Below are 20,262 nucleotides of genomic sequence, written 5' to 3'. Positions count from 1 at the left end.
TTTGGTCTCCTTCTTACCACCCTGTGGCTATGAGTTTTGGGCCAAGAAGGTGGTAAAATCTATGAACTACCATCAAGTACAATTAGCTAGAGAGGGTGTTAGATGAAGCTCTTTGGGGAATTGACTGGACATTTCCATGCATCTCTGAACCCACAAGGAAGCACTGGAGCAGTGAGTTGGATTTCACCATCACCTGGTCTAATTCCACTTGACTGAAGGTGCACAAGTCACAAACCCAAGACTTCATGGTAAGGAAACACCTAACTGAAATCAGTTTGAAGTAACTTTACATACTCTCTCTTTTGCATGGGTCATTGGTCAGACCACATGTAGAGAATTTAATTTCTTTCAGCATGTGTGTATTGATAGACTGTAATTATTCAGAAAAGAATTAGCAAAATAAAGAATACTAGAAACCTATAGAAAACTAGATAATTAATTTAAGTACTTGAAAAACTGTCATTTAATAGAATTCATTAAATATTTTCACCAGAAGTAAGATATGGCTTAATGGGTAGAAATTACAAGGAAAGACTCCTTGGTTTAAATTTTAATTTATGAACTAGCATTCTAAAGTCATGAGTTAAACTGCCTACCAAGGGTTGAAATTTTCCCTGGAAATGTTATGAGATTGAATGGCCATTTTATAAAGAAAATCATAGAACTGTCTTACATTTAAAGGGGGCTGAATTAGCTATACCTTCTAACTCTGATTTTCTTAGCTTTTTATTCTTTTCTTCAGTGTTGGCATTCATGAAATTATCTTATATATAGTGTCACCATTGCCATTTTTTTGGCTTAAAACAATGAAGAAGATAAATTTCTTAAGGTAATGTCACTGATTCTGTAGGGAGAATTTCAAATTTTATTGATAGTTATCATGGAAAGTTATGAAGTTAAGTATACATACTTGTAGGACCTCTTTCTGATCAATATGAGAGTGTCAACTTTAGGGAAAAAGTAAAAATGGATTTATAAAAACCCTCCCTGGGGCATGCATACCCACCTTCATTGTTCTGCACTATTTTTGATTCTTCCAATTTATGTGTGCATTTTAATGAATAATGTCAATGAAAATTTTGGATTGCATAATTTATTTAACAAATATAAAATAATAAATGTTGTTTTAAGAAATGGAAATAGATTATGAACATGTTTCTAAAGTTTAATGAATGGGTAGCATCTGTCCTTTCTGAAAGATTAGAAGAATGAATTCATTTTGTAGGTATGAGTGGCATCATTTTTTTCTCTAAGGAATTTAAGCCATTTGTTCTTAGATGACAGTGTGTTTTCTATTTTCTTAAATGTCATTGCCCAAATATGCTTATCTCTTAAGATGCCTATACGCAATTCACTTTGTAAACAGTTGGGCTGAATTTTAATCAGATTATGAGATTTTGCATGTAAATTAAATGAGTAATATCAAGTCAATCCCCCTTCCTTTAAAATAATTATTCTTAACTATACTTCTTATTTTTCAAATAAAGAATACCACTTCTTTTGCTTAAAAAATGCACTTGTTACCATTAACACAGCCTCAATCTGATCTAATCTTGTACGGAGAATACTAATCAGATAGAGAAAACTTAAGAATGTATGTGATCGTGACTACAACAAGTCAGCTGTGACAGCATTTCTGATTTAATCTTTGACATTTTCCTCTTCTCCCTTCAGTGTCAAGCAATCCACATATCTTACATTGACTACATCCATATAAACAACAAACAGAGGGGACAATATTTAGATGTGAAAAAATATGATTTGCAAATGAACATCATGTTGAAATATAATTTTTTGGCAATTTTTAAGTGACACTACCAAATAAATAAAGTAGTGAAAAGTCAATTATGTGTATTTTACAATGTGATGCATTAGCATTTCTAGACCTAAAGTAACAAATAAAGGATTTTTTTGGAAATGCAAAATTTAAGGTAACTTGTCATAAAAACCAAAGTGGCATGTACTCATTCAAGAGTGTGAAAGGATGGAAAGGTCATTAATATTTATTGAGCATCTACTGTGTGCCAGGCTCTTAGCAGAGACTATTACATTTAGCCTTTCCAATAACCCTCTAAGGTAAATTTTGTTATTCCTGCCCATAGAGTGGAGAAAAAATAAAGCCTCAAGAAGTTAAAATATTTTCTCAAAGTCACATATCTGGTAAGTTACATTTGTTGTTGACATTCAAACCCTAGACATCCCATTTCCAAGGCCTGTGCAGGAACTGTAGAAGGACATGGATCCTGCCAGACAGGCACCAGATAGGCTCGAAAAAAGAATTCCAGTTGCTGCAAATGCAGAAGCATATCTTGATCCCTGTTTGGGGAACCTGATTTTACATATTCCCACTTACCTCATGGAGCTATTATGATGTATGAGTAAGAAAATAGATAGGGGCCGGGCGCGGTGGCTCACGCCTATGTAATCCCAACACTTTGGGAGGCTGAGGTGGGCAGATCATGAGGTCAGGAGATGGAGACCATCCTGGCTAACAGAATGAAACCCCGTCTCTACTAAAAATACAAAAAATTAGCCAGGCTTGGTGGCATGTGCCTGTAGTCCCAGCTACTAGGGAGACTGAGGCCGGAGAATGGCGTGAACCCAGGAGGCAGAGCTTGCAGTGAGTTGAGATCGTGCCACTGCACTCCAGCCGGGGCGACAGAGTGAGACTCCACCTCAAAAAAAAAAAAAAAAAATAGAAAGAAAGAAAGAAAAGACAAAAAAGAAAATAGATAGGAAGTCACTTTGAAGGTTTATGCTGGATGAGAGTGCAATTTCACTCCAGGTACTCACCCTGAGGATTCTAATAGCACCTAGCTGCACACTGTAAGAATGCATCATCAACTGTGATTTGATGGACAGTATGTGTATCTTTGTGTAAGTGGTGGGAGGGGAGCGGGTAGGATTTCTTGACAACCAGCAAGAGTTGAAGTGATCTAACATGAAACAGATGGAATAAGGCAGGCTCTGCATACCACTTTTTCAGCCAAACCAAGTACTCACTCTGCAAGCAGTCAGCGTTTAGCAGGTCCTGACACTTTTCGTGGCATTTCACTCCACACTCCAGACACTTCATGCCTTGCCTTGCAATGCCCCACAGGAGCCCTTCACACTCATAACAGTAGGTGGGTGTGGTAGCCGTCCAGACCTCAAAATTGTGTGGGATGGTAGAAGACATAGGGTAGATCAGTGCCTGCAAGGTCTTCTTGAAGACGTGCATTTTCTGTGAACATGAGAGAAGTTACCAATGCACCACCAAGTCAGTGGATTTGAACTGCTTCAAAATAAAACAAACCATTTTATCACTTTTCTCTGAAAATGGTATTTTGAGAGAGCCCCTGGATCACTGATTCAAGTCATGATGACAGTAAGCATAATAACTCTGCTAACCTATTCTTCTCTCAATGTTTTAGGGCCCAATTCAGTTATCTGTACACAAAGAACTCCCTAATCTTCCAGACTGGACTGGGCTTCACTGTCTGCAGCTTCTTTCCCAGCAGCACACAGGTCTAATTACTTGAGAATGTCTAAGTCCCTGCTATGCTGTAAACCCAACGCCTCTTTTACTTTCTACCCAGGCTGTTATTTCCTGACCCCCTTGTCCTCCCTGACACTTCACCCCTCCTCACCCCCAAGGAATGCTTCTGTAATTCAATCTGTAGGAAATTTGCTTTCAGTACCTATCACCTGGGAAGGATCTTATCACCTAATTCATAAGAAAGCATCAGTAGTAGATAAGGTCAAATGAGGCACTCTCCCATGGTGATTTATATTTTAAAAGGAAATAATTTCTAATAGCATATGGAAGGACTCTTTAATGACAAGTCATTAGTGAGGTGAAAAAAAATCTATTGAACAAGTAGGTAGGAGATCTGAGTTCTCCTAGGCCCAACCACATGATATTTAAAAGGGGCCTCTATAAGCAGGAACTGTCTTCCATGTTTTTCTTCTTAGTGCCTGAACAGCTTATCACTGTCCCTGGAACATAGTAGAGGTACATTTCTTCTAATGAATAAACGTTCTGCCACTTATGAATCTTGTAATCTACGGAGAAATGTAAGGGCTCTAAGACTCACTCTCCTCCTCTGCTCTGCTTAAAATGGTATTACTTTGAAGATCAAATTACATAATGATAACAGAAGTAGTCTACAGGCTTCAAAACATCAAATAAGCACTTAGTATTAGTATTGATGCTGGATTTAAAAAAAAAAAAACCAACAACAACAATAAACACAGGCCAATAGAAAAGAGAATTGGTTAAATGAGTCCTTTTCTATGCTTCTCATATCCCACAAAGCAGGTGACTTCCTGAGAGAAAGACCAGCACTCTTAGAGGTTACATTTACAGATAATTTCACACAACTGCCTGATGCATAATGAATGGATATTTACATAAACCCTGTAGGAAGAGTCTAGCTGGTAAGTCATACTAGAAGGGAAGCATTTATATTTTGCATTAATTATCCTTAAATCTCATTTCAGAATATTTTCCCACAGTGTTGAAATGACTAACTTTCAATTCCACAGTATGGTAACAGCATATTTCCCTTTATTACTACATTCCTCTCACTCTGTGTTTTCCCAGAATATGTTTGGTAATGGTACTAGAAGGTCCCCTACCAGGGAACGGAGCCTCAGTAAAATGTTTCTAATTTTGAATGGCTAGGTCCATCCTTGCTACAAGATAAGGGGCTGGACAATCCAGAGCTCTTTATACTTCAAGTGAGTCTACAGAGCAGCAGTATGGTCAAATTCGGGCATCACTCAAGGGAAGATCCTAATATTAGGGTTTATTCAGATAGAACAACTGGATCCATCACTTTTCAATAAACAGTGTCTGAAGCAAGTAAATCTCCTGGCTTCATTTCATAATAAAGATGTCTTATAAAGAACTGTTAAGAGTTCTTTGAGAATTAGAAGCATGTATTATTCACCTTTGCCTCCTCTTTAATATCTAGCATAGTGAGTATCTTCACTATCATTAAAATAAAGGAAATAATCCTTGGCATAACAGATTTTTCATTAGCTACCCACTGACAGAGTCTCCTGTTCTAATTGGGCTGAGGGGCTGTGTGTGTGTTTGTGTGCGTAATGTAGCATTTGTGGTCTAGAAGAAAAATTAGGAAAGGAACTAATTTATATACTTGCACTTGCATCAGGCAACTCGTTTGTTTTAATGGCAATAAAATAATAAAAATAGAATAATAAAATATTCTAATTACATGGAATACTGAGTGGGAATAAAACAGAATCTGCTAATGAACGGAAGAAAAGTAAGTAATGTACCTTACATAAATTTAGAAAGTAGAGTTGGGAATAAGGTTGTTTTTGAACATGAACTTATTCACATATTTCAAGATTAAGTAAATGATTAATATATATGATCTAATTCCCTATGTCCACTTTCCTTTTACTGAAGTCAAGTGATAGTCAGTACTCTAAGTCCGTAGGTTATAGTAGGAGTGATAAAAATAAGTAACCCAGCTAAAAAATTAAGCATACTGGAGGAAAACAAGTAAAAGCTCTGAATAAACAGCTGAGCAGATTTCATTAAAATGTTTTGTTTGGTTTGGCTAAGGAGCCATAATTCATTTCATGTAAAGGGAGAGTAAAGCTAATTTCCAAAAATTAAATAAAAACATGAAACATTTACTAGACAGCCCATTGAAAAGCAATTGAATGGGGCAATGAAACAAATCCCAATATTTAAGAGCTATTAAAGTTAGAGAAAAACATTAAAACATTAGACAACCTACTAGAGGGTATATATCCCCTTTAATAAGATCTCATCATTTTAGGGAAATGATGAGTCCTTTTCATTCTTGACTTTCGGGGGTATGGGCATGCATTTATCAAAGCTGAAAATTACTCTGAAATAAATGCCATACGAAAACATTCTTTTTTCAGCAAAGTGTATGTGGAGTTGATAGTTTAGGAACATGAAATTAATAGGTAGGAAAAGCATATAAAAATAATCTCATAATAGAGGATTCTTGTATTTCAGGGGGATAATGCATCTTGGAGCAAGATGTTTTCTCAGCAGCAAAATCAGGCAAGATGAAATAAGACTATAAGAAGGAAAAAGTGTGGGTTTTTGTGTGGAATAAGGTGAAAAGAGCGAGAAGCACTAAATAAAAGCATGGCAGGGGAAAATAAGGGGAAACCCCAAAATTTGCTATTGGTGGAAGCAAATGAAAGTCTATAGTTTACCATTAGGAATCAGATTGAAGGGATGAAAAACCATTAAAAAGAAAAGTAACACTAAGGACAGGCAGATTAATAATCAGCTGTAAATAAGAGCTGAAGGAGAAGGATGGAACTGAGTATGTTATCAAGAGAGGGTCTCTGGCCTAGGTAAACAACTTGGAATCAGACACATGCAGATTCCTAGAACAAGCAAAACCGAATTAATAGAATTAGGACCCAAGGACAGCAGGATTTGGCAAAATGAGTGACTTGCTGCTTATCTATTTAACTTTTTAAATTTCCAAATTTTATTTTAAGTACAAGGGTACATGTGCAGGATGTGCAGGTTACATAAGTAAACACGTGCCATGGTGGTTTGTTGCACAGATCATCCCACCACCCAGGTATTAAGCCCAGCATCCATTAGCTATTCTCCCTGCTGCTCTCCCTCCTCCCACCCCCACCCTCCGATAGGCCACAGTGTGTGTTGTTCCCCTCTAGGTGTCCATGTGTTCTCATCAGCTGCTAGTCTATTTTAAATGTTTCTAAACTTTACAAATCTTCTACAACTTTTCAAATCTTCTACAACAAAAATGTATTTTCTAAAAAACATGTATTTTAAGATTATAATAAAGTGCATGCTCATTGTAAAAATAATTTATAAAACACAAAGGCACTAATATAAATAATAAAAATATTCAATTTAGCTTTTTAAAGTTAGGCATTATTTGATACATATCCTTCCCATATTCTTTTTTATGTATAGACAGGATGTAATACTCTTGCAATTAGAAAAAGAAAACATTATTTTCACATTGCTTAAGTGATTCCAAAAAAGAAGGAAATTTTTTTTGCTGTGTATAGACATCTTGTTTACCTGTAGAAATGAGTAAGGAATGTTTTCACATTCTGATAAGCCTTTGTAGGCAAGCACAACATATAGACTACACTGGGGAGGATGCTCACACCCTAGAGAAATATTTTGTTAGAACTTTCTTCTCCAAAAAATGAATTTAAAGTAAGTTGCACTAATACGTCACTTTTGGAACAATTAGGACATTGGAAGGAAATGAATTGCCTTTTCTATTGACCACTACCTGAAGAAACTAAAAAGAGCCTGAGATTTAAAGGAATCAGGCTTCCTGCCAAGAGCAATGACTAGTGTTTTCAGACCATCAATATTCTAATCTACCAATTGTTAATAATTATAACATGAACAAAGCTTGTCTGCCTCCATTTGCCACATTGTTTCTCTCCTTTTTCCTTTCTGTTTTAACCAGTGACTAACCTATGAAGTTCTATTTTCCTCCTCATCCTGTGGAGGAAATAATCCTCCGTGTGATATTATGTAAGCCACACCTTTCCTATACCCCCAAATATCACATTTTGATACTTTCAAGAAAAAAAATGCTTCTTGTTTTGAGGCATTTTTCATATATTTGATGTACGCTTTCCAGAAAAAAATATATCTACTCTTTGGTGAAGTATAAGTGTTATTTTTTCTGGACAAAAACATCAAAATTTTTGCAGAGCAAACATTAGGTACAATATGATCTTTTTGAAATTTGTTATAAACATGAAGACAGAGCAATGCTAGGATAAAATCCTGACTATAAAAACAGACATAATTTCAGTGCTGATTTGCTCATCTAAGTAATCATCCTATAAAATTGATTGACTGTAGGAGCTAAAATTATTCAGGTGATTTTTTTGTAGCAGAAAGTACAAACAAAAACTAAAAGTTATATCCTATCTATGAGAGAATGTAAGTAGTTTTCTTTCACTTCTATTGCTTTACAACAGATATAAATTAACATTGTCCTAAGAAACTTATGGGGTGAGTCCAAATAAAGAGGGCAGAACAATAACGTAGATGATTCCTTAATTCAAGGAGAGCACAATATAACATAAGCCCTTTGTTATGACACAGAACATAATCTGAAAACAAAATATGATAGATTTTATGCACTATAAATGTTCTTTTTTCCCAATTCAAACTTTCAATAAAAATGTATACAAGTGATGCGAGTGGTATGAGATAATTAATTTGATAAATACATGAAACTAAAAATACTATGGATTTCTACACTGGGGGAAACTTTAGCCATTTTAATGTGGGAAGTCTAAGATTTACTGCTTGGGGAGGAGACTGCATTCTTATGAGTCTAAAACCAGCATAAGACAAGGATGCCCTCTGTTACCACTCCTATTCAACATAGTATTGAAAGTTCCGGCCAGGGCAATTGGGCAAGAGAAAGAAATAAAGTGTATTCAAATAGGAAGAGAGGAAGTCAAATTATTTTTGCAGAGGACATAATCCTATATTTAGAAAATTCCATGTCTCAGTCCAAAAGAGTAAGCTTTTAAGCAATTTCAGCAAAGTCTGAGGATACAAAATCAATGTGCAAAAAATGAGTAGCATCTCTATACGCAAACAACAGGTAGGCAGAGAGCCAAATTGTAACAAACTCCCATTCACAATTGCTACAAGAAGAATAAAATACCTAGTGATACAACTAACAAAAGAAGTGAAAGACCTCTTCAAGGAGAACTACAAACTACTGCTCAAGGAAATTAGAGAGGAAACAAACAAATTGAAAAACATTCCATGTTCATGGATAGGAAGAATCAATATTGTGAAAATGGCCATACTGCCCAAAGTGATTTATAGATTCAATGCTACTCCCTTTAAACTACCATGAATATTTTCAACAGAATTAGAAGAAACTTTTTAAAAATTTGTATGGAACCAAAAAGAGCCTGAATAACCAAGACAATCCTAAGTAAAAATAACAAAGTTTTAGGCATCACCTTACCCACCTTCGAACTATACTACAAGGCTACGGTAGCCAAAACAGCATGGTACTGGTATAAGAACAGACACATAGACTAATGAAATGGAATAGAGAAATAAGAAACAAGACCATGCACCTTCAACCATCTGACAAAACCTGACAAAAACAGGCAATGAGGAAAGGATTCCCTATTTAATAAATGGTGCTAGAGAACTGGCTAGCCATATGCAGAAAACTGAAAGTGGACCACTTGCTTACATCATATATAAAAATTAACTCAAGATGGATTAAAGACTTAAATATAAAACCCCAAAACTATAAACACTCTAGAAGAAAATCTAGGCAGTACCATTCAGGACACAGTGATGGGCAAAGATTTCATGACAAAAACGCCAAAAGCAATTGCAACAAAAGCAGAAATTGACAAATGGGATATAATTTAACTAAATAGCTTCTATGCAGCAAAAGAAACTAAAATAAGAGTGAACAGGCAACCTACAGAATGGGAGAAAATTTTTGCAATCTATCTGTCTGACAAAGGTCTAATATCCAAGATCTATAAGGAACTTAAACAAATTTACAAGAAAAAAATAAACAATCTCATTAAAAAGTGGGCAAAGGACTTGAACATGAATTTCTCAAAAGAAGACATTCATGCAGTCAAAAAAACATGAAAAGAAGCTCAACATCACTGATCATTAGAGAAATGCAAATCAAAACCACAATTAGATGCTTTCTCATGCCAGTCAGAATGGTGATTATCAAAAAGTCAAAAAACAACAGATGCTGGCATGGTTGCAGAAAAAAAGGAATGCTTTTACACTGTTGGTGGGAATTAAATTAGCTCAATCATAGTAGAAGACAGATTCCTCAAAGATCTAGAGGCAGAAATACCACTTGACCCAGCAATCCCATTACTGGGTATATACCCAAAGGAATGTAAATCATTCTGTTGTAAAGATACATGCATGCATATGTTCATTGCAGCACTGTTCACAATAGCAAAGACATGGAATCAACCCAAATGTCCATCAGTGATAGACTGGATAAAGAAAATGTGCTACATATACACCATGAAATACTATACAGCCATAAAAAGGAATTAGATCATGTCCTTTGTAGGGACACGGATGGAACTGGAAGCCATTATCCTCAGCAAACTAATACAGGAACAGAAAACCAAGCCCCATATGTTCTCACTTATTAGTGGGAGCTGAAGGATGAGAACACATGGACATACGGCGGGGAATAACACACAATGGGGCCTGTCGGGGTGGGGGTGGGAGGAGGGAGAGCATCAGGAAGAATAGCTAATAGATTCTGGGCTTAATACCAAGGTGATGGGTTGATCTGGGCAGCAAACCACCATGGCACACATTTACCTGTGTAACAAGCACATCCTGCACATGTATCCCAGAACTTAAAATAAAAGTTGAAGGAAAAAAAAGAGAAGAATGTTTAGGATTTTATAAAACAAAGGTGAGGAGGGGGCTGACCATTCCTATAAATAGATCCCATGTAACTGTCCTTTTATGTAACCAATCAAAGTCAGTCAGGGAACCATGGAAAATTGTGTGGTGAAAAATTGTTAATCACAAAATTAACTAACTTTTAGTATGTACTTATGCATCAAAAATGGATACATGGTTAGCTTATTATTATTACTATTTATTTTCTTCACTTACATTGTAAATATTACTTTGTGTATATGCAATAGTTAATAAGAACCATTAAAATCAATAACTATATGTTCAACTCTATAACTTAGAAAAGTAGTTTCAGGGTGAATACAAAGAATAAAAAAATCTAAAAATGACAAGAGCATAAATAAATGAAATAGAAAACAAGGACATAATATGGAGTCAACAAAGCAAAGCCGGAGAAATTTCCTGCAGTTTTAATCTTACAAAAGAGAGAGAAAATACACATAATAGGATAAAATGGCACACATTTTTATATAAACCATGATATAATTATATAAACAATTTGATGGTATTAAATTCAAAAATTTAGAAAAACAAGACAACTTGCTGAAAAAATATAAATTGTCTAGACTAACTCAAGAATGAATGCTTAGGGAACATAATCACTATATTCAATAAGTTGATTCAACAGTCAAAAAATTACTCTCAAAATAAGTACCATATTCAGGTGGTTTTGGAGAACAAGTTTTGCCAGTCCTTCAAGATATAGAACTTATTTTATAGAAACCATCCCAGAGAAGGAAAAAAAGGAAATCTTCCCCGCTTATCTTATTAAGCTAGTTTAATAATGATGCCAAAATTGTTCAAGAACACAGAAAAACATAGTCATTTTTACCTTATGATGCAAAGTAGATGCAAAAATATGATATAATTAGTAAACATATAAGAAAATCAAGGACATGAAAGTTTCCATAACTTGCCCTAGGCCCTACAGAAGGTAAATTGTAGAACTGGACCAACATGGATCTCAAGTCAAAGTCCGTGCTTATGAAGAATAACAGAACCAACAGCAATACTTGCAGACAAGAGATAATCTTTACTTTGGTGTCATTATTGCTGGCTTCCATGTCAGTACTTCCTGGAAAGGAAAATTACCCTCAGGTGCAAAGAGGGCAGGGAGGCATTAGACTCAGCATGTATTCTGCAGCCCCAATCACAAGTTCCTGCCCTACTGCGCTGATGGCCACCTGCCATGCCGGCCACTGTATAAAGAGAAAAGGGGGAATGGGAAGGGTTTGACTAAACAAAGAGCTTTCTACGTAAGCTATTTCTTTTAATTCTCACAAACTGTGAGGTAACTATTATTACTTTCATTTTATTGATGAAGCAAAGTTATCTCAGGAAGGTGAAGAATATTGAGAAGAAACAAGTAGTCAAAGCTAGTGAGAGGTGGAGTTGAGATTCTAATTCAGGCCCCTTTCACTTCAAAACTTATCCAGGTGGCCTGAAAGTGTTCCTGTTCCTGAGCAGGGGTCTGAAGTACCCGGGTGTGCTGTAAGCCTACAGCTCTGGTTGAAGTTGAAGTCTCAGAGAGGTGTTCTGAGCAGTTTTCTCCTTCCATGTTATCTTTCTAGTGTCATACTAGAAATAGGGCTCAGGTTTGATCTCCTGATTACCTCCACATCTAGTTCTTGCCAGTCCCTTTCACGAAGTCTGAATCCTAGACAAACTTCCCCTTACTGAGAATGGACACTTCCTAGAAGCCTGCCAGCCTTAACATGCCCATCAACCCAGACAGAACCAACAGGGCTCTAGGATCCCTCTTATGCTTAGTCATTTTCATTTCTCCCTCTACCTGGTTTCCCATAAACCTCATCCGAGACTATCTTGGTTTAAACGACCTTGCCTACTAGAAGCTTCCATGTGACTTGCAGCAAGAGTGGATACAAAATTAAGTATCTCAATCCCCCTCCCACTGTATGGTAAGCCTCATGAAAGTAGAGATTTTTGGCTGAGTTGTTCGCTACTTTATTTCCAGTCTGAAACAACACCGGACACATAGCAGATAGTCAATAAGCATGTATTGAATTACCGAATGGATATACTTTGATTGCCCCACTGTCAGGTTCACACCTAAGAAATTATCAGTCTGTGAAACTAGCACAGTGATGGATAGCAGAGTGCTAGGAAGACTACTGCTATGGTATTTAGATGCTAGATTGGTTGGTCCTCCCTATGTTACTAAGCTAGATGGAAATTTTCAGAAATCATAATCCTTAACAGCTTATTAAACTGAGATTCTCAATCAGTCCTAATAGCGCCTCATGGGTAAGGTGGAGTTGGTGATGGATGGGGGCACTGGCGATGCTTCACCCATAGCCAGCAGAGCATTAGTGGAAGAGGCAGTGCTAGGTGACCCACTGTCATCCTGCATCAGGCATTAGTGTCTGTTCTGTCCTTGGAAAAGATGACTGAGCTTCAAAGTGTACATTTCTTTAATTAAAATAGAAGTGGTACCATTTGATATTTTCCACATCACCAAGCCATTTCCCTTCACATGAAAGCAAATATTTTATGCTTTTATATCAAGTGTGCCTAGGAAGATTTTCAGCACCAAGGAGTGCAAATTATTTGCTCCAGCATTTATGTTAGTTGCCTGTGTAATGACTGAATGTGACAGCTCGTCAACAGTGACATTTAATATGCCTGTTGTACAGAAGTCATAGTTCATTTACTTTTTGAGGCATGAGTCCCAGGGAAATGGGCTTTACGAATCTGAGACGTAACTGATGGATTCTGTTCATCCATTCAACACCAACACAGAGTTTTTTACTGAGGCCTTCTGAAACTAAAGGAGTAAAGGTGATATTTTTAAGTTGTTGAAAAGCAGATCAATAGCTAATTTAACCTTAAAGCGAGGATATGTTCCCTGTCCAGGACTCAGAAAATACACTAGCATTCCACTAATTTCTATGCTTTCCTGTTAACTTGTCAAATGAATTAGTATTCATAGTTCAAATCAAATACCATGTTTTAAAACATAAGAAAGGAACAGTGTAGGAGTTTATCAATAACATTCTTCAGCCTTTATTATTTACTCAAAAGAAGACTAGATGCTTTGAGATTCAGCAAGCAATATGCAGCTTTCTCCTACACCACAGGATGTCTGCTTTGTCTTGTGCCCAAACTATACTCAAAATATTACATGGCATCATAAATCTAACAGATAAGAATAAGGAGGTGGGGGCCATGGTGGCTCACACCTGTAATCCCAGCACTTTGGGAGGCTGAGGTGGAAGAACTGCTTGAGCCCAGGAGTTTGAGACCAGCCTGGGCAACATAGTGAGACCCTGTCTCTAAAAAAAAAATGAAAATATTAGCTGAGTGTGGTGGCATATGCCTTTAGCCTTAACTACCCAGAAGGCAGAGGCCAGAGGATCATGTGAGCTCTGAAGGTTGAGGCTGCAGTGAGCTATGACCCTACCACTGCACTCCAGCTCGGATGACAGAGCCAGACTCTGTCTGCAAAAAATAAACAAATAAAAAGAGTGAAAGAGAGAAAGAAAGAATAATACTCTGAGAATGCAATTACATTTTTTCTCCTGTGGCACAAAAGAAAATGTATCAACTTGTTGTAGCCTCCACATAGTCAAACGAATATGTTTTGTTTTACTGATATGTACTGGGTAGGGGAGCTTGCTGATGGAAAAAAAATGTCAGTAAAGATTGACATTTGGATGAAAGATGACAATGACAGAAAGAAGAAGGAAGGGAATGAGAAATATAGACATAAAAATGGTGTTTAAATGTTAAGTTACAGAAAGTTAAAATGGGTGATATAATATTTGTGGCAGAATTTTTATTCTACAAGAATGACATAGTTGCTAAAATTGGGGAGGTAAGATATATTAGTCTCCAGGCATAGGGAGGGACACAGATAAACTGTCTCAAGTAAATCCCCAGCAGAATGTGCAAGACACATTTACCGGAACAGAACATGCCAGGCACAAAACACAAGAATTTTTTAAAAAAATCCCTTTCACCCAAACTACACCTGAAGCCAATTAAATCAGAGTGGCTGAGAATGAGACCCCATCACTGTATGTTTTAAAGCTCCCTCAAGAGTTCCAGTGAGCCGGATTTAAGAATCCCTGACCTAAATAATTACAGCCTACTTGTATCTTCTTATCAGTGTGGTTCTTTCATTCAATCAGAATTTACAAACATCCACCTCATGCCAGACAGTGTGCTAAGCCATAGTGGTAGAATCATTTAACAAGAACAACAAACAAGTTATAGTGCCACCCTCAAGGATATCAGAGTTTAAAAGAAAAGGTGTATGCAAAATAATCAAAATAATCGTAATAAAAATAATAAAACAGAAACTTGTATGTATTGCTTATTATAACCTACGCTATGCTGAATGTTAAGCATGTATCTACTTCCTAATTCTCTCAGTTTCCTTGTCACCTCTCTTTGTAGATGAGAGAACTCAGGCTTGAAGAAGTAACATAATCTGTGGGATATAATAATTCTAATTAAGTGGCACAGATGGGACTCATACCAAGCCAACTTCACTCGTAATCATATGACCCTATGGAGGTCATGAATAAATGCTATAAAAGGGCCGGGTGTGGTGGCTCACACCTGTAATCCCAGCACTTTGGGAGGCCAAGGCAGGCAGATCATGAGATCAAGAGATGGAGACCATCCTGGCCAACATGGTGAAACCCCATCTCTACTAAAAATACAAAAATTAGCTGGGCATGGTGGCAAGCACCTGTAGTCCCAGCTACTAGGGAGGCTGAGGCAGGAGAATTGCTTGAACCCAGGAGGTGGAGGTTGCAGTGAGCCAAGATCGTGCCACTACACTGCAGCCTGCAACAGAGTGAGATTCCGTCTCAAAAAAAAAAAACCTATAAAAGTCCTGAGGAGGAAATTAATCATTCGGCTGGAAGGGGAGGAAGATGGAAGATGTTTGGGGAAAACCTCGTAAAAGAGGCAAAACTTAAACTATGTAAAAAATCAGTAGGACTTTTCCACAGGGAGAATAACAGGGAAGCTATGTTAGAATTGAACAGCATTTGTAAAGATAGGAAGGTTTATAAGTATTTGAGGAGAAGACAATGATTGGCTGAGTCCCTGAGGAAGTTTGTTTGGAGTCAGGCTTTCCTCATGCTCCCAGTTATTTCTGGAACATTGGACTAAACATCACAGATGAGTAGCTCAAGCAGAACAGTTTCTCCCTTGTGATTATGAGCAATATCTAGTTAGATATTATGAGCAATATCTAGTACTTACCAGTTCCTCATTATTTAGGGATGTCCTAATCACCATAGCCAGGGAGAGTCCAGATTTCCGGGCAGCCAGGGTCTAAAACAAACAGAATTATGACTTATTAATACATAGGGAGGTTGACGTGCATATACTGCTCAGCAGAAGGTGAAAATGCAAGAATATCGGCTATCACTGTTCATATTTTAGTTAGTAAGGACCTGCCATTTTGGTAATCAGCCGATTCACCCAGAATATGGACTTATACAATATTAAAACTGGAAAGGTCACACAACTCATCAAACTCAACCCCTACATTTCATAGATGATGAAACTGAGGCCCAGAAAGGCAAGATGACCAGTCTTAAGATGACCAGCCCCCTCAGCCACCTCAGGCTAGCAAGAGGCTTCTCAAACTTCCTTATTCCTCAAGGTGGTTGTGATATATTCATTCAGAATACATAACCTTTGGTAGAGAGCCAGCCTGACTTTGGTGATGGCCCTGAATCATAATTAGTATTAGATGGTTCCTGAGTTGTTCATAGTTCCCTAGAATATTCTTCCATATCTATTCAAGATATTTTTTCTAAGTGTTCATTTAATTTACCGAGAATTGTTATATCCAGATTCATTTTCTTCACTTGATGCTGGTAACTTGAGTGATCTTAAATAAGAGTCAAGCCCCTTTAGTTTCTTCACCACATAAAATAGAAACATAACCACCACTATCTACTCCTACCCAAAATATATGAAATACAAGAAACTCAGCAGTGCTATGGAGAACGTTGGAAATCAGAAGCTCCATATGGGAACAGTAAAACTGTTATCCCATTAGGAGCAAAGGGATGTCATTGTGGAATAATGCATTCTTGATCACCTGAGACCCATCTGGTCATATACATATCTCCTCAGCATTACAAAGTCATTAACTCAAATAAAATTCAGCATACACCTGAGTAAGAATGTCACTCTCCATTCATCTCCACATTTACCTTGAAGACTTACCTCCAAGAGTTTACCCAAGAAAATGTTTCATCTTTGAAAAATATATTCCCTAAAACTACACTTGTATCCTATTTTGGTCTGTGTTTGCACCTGTTGCATACATAATTTTCTCTTTCAGAATTGAACCAGAGGTTAAATTCTTGCAGAACAAACTTCTTATTCTTGTATGTCTGTCTTTTCATTTCTCCATTCTTGCCCTCTTTTACCGCATGAGTAAGTTCAGTGTATGTTTGAGAAGACTGCAAAATATTAATTAAATAAATAGCAAAGCACTTACCATGGCCTGAAGATTCCAGAAGTGAGAGGAAACAAAGTGTAAATAATTAGATACATTAAAGGTAGGAAAAGAGTATAACAATGTTAAATTAGCCTAACACTTTACAATTATTTCCACATAGTGACGACAGAAATCTGAACTAAATGTACTGACATGTTATACTTTCCAGTATAAGATCTTTTCAGTCAGGATCATATTTTAAAACTAAAGTGGTGGCCTTCAGATGAAGGCTTTCTTAGCAAAATTAAAAATTACTGATGTAAAAACTTATGTACATTGTTGCTGAAAGAAAATTTACTTTTTATGGGGGAAAATATATTTTTCGTATCACATATAATATTAAAAATATGCCTATAAAATGTGAAGATATTTTGGATGATAGAAGAGACCCTTTTTCACGATGATTTTTTTTTTTTTACAATCTAATGCAGGCCATGGTCAATTTTTTGCATTTATCAAGGTGGCCGCAGCATATTTCAATATAGGAAACAGATTTATTCAGAGTCATGATCAGAAGTAATAATGATGTTAATAACTTGCAAACCGTAGTTTCCTCTTCTTTTTTTTTATTTTTATTTTTATTTTTGAGACGGAGTCTCGCTCTGTCACCCAGGCTGGAGTGCAGTGGCGCAATCTCGGCTCACTGCAAGCTCCGCCTCCCGGGTTCACGCCATTCTCCTGCCTCAGCCTCCAGAGTAGCTAGGACTACAGGTGCCCGCAACCACTCCAGTTAATTTTTTGTATTTTTAGTAGAGACAGGGTTTCACCATGTTAGCCAGGATGGTCTTGATCTCCTGACCTCATGATCTGCCCGCCTCGGCCTCCCAAAGTGAACCATGATTTCCTTCAAATAGAAGAACTTATTAATTTAGCTAGAATTGACTTTAATATAATAAAATGAAGAGTTGATTAATGTTATCTGCTTGCTGTATAAAGTATTCAGGTCCACTGTGTTAAGGTGAAGAAGTTTAAATAAAGCCTCAAGCATTGTGAATTAAACTTCTGGTCATTCATAACACTAAACACATCAAAGCCTATTCACTTGCTTGGCATGCTGTGTGATTTCTTTTTGCTCCAATCATTAGGGTCATAGTCACTTAATTGTAATTTCCACTTATATCAAAAGCTATCAAAGGTTTGAGTTATCTCCTCCATCGAATAGATTTTAAAGAAATAATAATAAATATAACAGCAGGTAGCATCTGGCCTCATATATTTTTATTCCATGAAATATTTACAGGCTAGACAGTGAATGAGAAGGACATTACATTTTAGTAAGGAAAAAAACCACACATGCAATCAAAGAGAATTAAACAGTTGTAACTTACCACATCTCGGACAATAGGCAAAGTTTTTTTTCTGCGAAGATCCGGCATGCTGTCAATACCATAAAGTCCACCTCCAGCCCTGAAAGAGAAAATAAAACCAATAATTGCAATGGGTAAAATGACTTCTTGTAAGAAAAACATCCACTGTTCATGGTATAAAGTCTGTGAAAAAGATGACATGGATACCATAGTTTTCAAATGATTCACAAAGCTGCAAAGATACAAGCTTCTAGGACTTTGGTGAGTGAGGAAAAAAGACTGTAGCTACCACACTTGCTGACCACTCGTCTTCCTGGATAGTTGAAAATTTAAGCTACATGGCCTGGATGGACACACTGTTTTCTGTTAGTATCACAGAGAAAAGAATCAAAATGTAAGATCTGTGGAACTTCTTACCTCCAGGAGGAAACAGAAGCAAACCATTTTTGGTGCAAGTTTGGTCTGTCTGTGGTGCTAAATAAATTACCTTCATTATAAAAATACCAGTTATTGTGTGCTTCTGCTTCACAAATTAAACTCCAGAATAATGTCTCAAGGAGTCATGGACATATTTAAGATATTGGTAATTACCCTTATACCGCAAGTTCCCCTTATCTGAATTCATCCTACAGGTAAACGCACAGAATTAAAATAAGTAGTTGTAGAACGATGTTTATTGCATCTTTAAATAATAGCAATAAAAGCTAGGTTATTTACATGTTCATCAATAGCATATTGATTAAATGAATCAATGGGAAGAATAATTAAAGTGAAACAGGTAAATATATGTGTGCATACATAAAAAATACCCATAAGATGTTTAGTGAAAAAGCAAGTTCGCGTATTAGTAAGTTTAGTATACTCCCATATATATATATATGTACTGACATGGGAGTGTACTAAACTTATGTATATATGTTTATGAACGCACAGAAAACATCTAGAAAAATAATCATGAAATTGATAACTGTAGTTACCTCTGTGGAGTGAAAATGGGTGAGAGAAAGAGAAAACTCCCTGTTATAAACTTGATAATGTTTAATTTTTAAATAGGCATGTATTATTTTGCAATTAAAATAATTTTCTAAGAGGTATTAACGGTTGTTTCTCTAGAATGAGTTTGATACATTGAATTTGACTTTTTATTGCATTAAATCCAGTCATTTAATATAACCAACAGGATGCTAATATTACTGATGATAGCTTCTCCTTATGCTTACTTGAACTACAAAACCCCTTGCTGACCTCTTGCCCATGGTCAGCTTATTCACCATGAACAACATAGTTCATGCCCCTCGGTGATAGCTAGGCATCTCTGTCATTGCAACAGGCTACAAAGGCTAATGACAGATTAATAGCATTTTATAGTCCAGTTTTCCGTCAGCAGAGAGATGGCCTCTATGTTCTTGCTGCTTAGCTTAATATAAGGAAACTTAGTCTTAATGGATTTTTCTTAGTCGTCATGAGCCTAACTCCAACACTTCTTCAGTTATCCACTACTACTAACATGGTACTACTAACAAGTAACTAAAGGTGTCATAAAATTCATGTCAATAGAAATGAAAACAAAGTAGTAATAAAGATAAAATGAATTAATAAATGCATAGCAATAATGCCATAACATATATTTGGAAGTGAGGATCAAATGCAGTGAATGTGAAATATTAAAACCATTGCAAATGTGTAAGAAAGATGTCAAGGATGAGCAAATTATTTTCAGAGTCGTGCACTTCAACTAAATGTCCCCCTTAATGTTGATCATAAAGAAATAGAATACGTGTGAAGCAGAGGTCAAGAAAGATGAAAGAAAAGAGAGAAGAAAAGAACTGAAGAGAATGTGTTCAGGGAGAAAGGTGACATTTAAAAGACCCCTTTCTCCACTAATTCTATGATAAAATAGCTAATATGATTCCCTCATTGCCCAGAATAATGACAATTAGCACTCTCTAGGTTAAGGGCTGTGCTAGTCACAGTGAGTCAAAGTTTGAGAATGT

The 20,262-nt window shown here is 36.5% G+C and overlaps 1 protein-coding gene across 1 annotated transcript in view; it reads right to left on the bottom strand.

Annotated features, from left to right (window-relative positions):
• The window catches only part of UNC13C (unc-13 homolog C), a 649,688-nt gene that overhangs the window by 379,051 nt on the left and 250,375 nt on the right, over positions 1 to 20,262 (bottom strand). The window contains exons 5-7 of the mRNA XM_031002438.3: positions 18,290 to 18,368; positions 15,707 to 15,778; positions 3,004 to 3,223 (exon numbers count right to left, since the gene is read on the bottom strand). Of these exons, the coding sequence (XP_030858298.3) occupies positions 3,004 to 3,223; positions 15,707 to 15,778; positions 18,290 to 18,368 (371 nt within the window). The remainder of the gene's footprint in view (positions 1 to 3,003; positions 3,224 to 15,706; positions 15,779 to 18,289; positions 18,369 to 20,262) is intronic.

The sequence above is a fragment of the Gorilla gorilla genome, chromosome 16 (assembly GCF_029281585.2).
Source record: "Gorilla gorilla gorilla isolate KB3781 chromosome 16, NHGRI_mGorGor1-v2.1_pri, whole genome shotgun sequence".
Lineage (NCBI taxonomy): Eukaryota > Metazoa > Chordata > Mammalia > Primates > Hominidae > Gorilla > Gorilla gorilla.
This window is presented reverse-complemented; position numbering and strand designations above follow the sequence as displayed.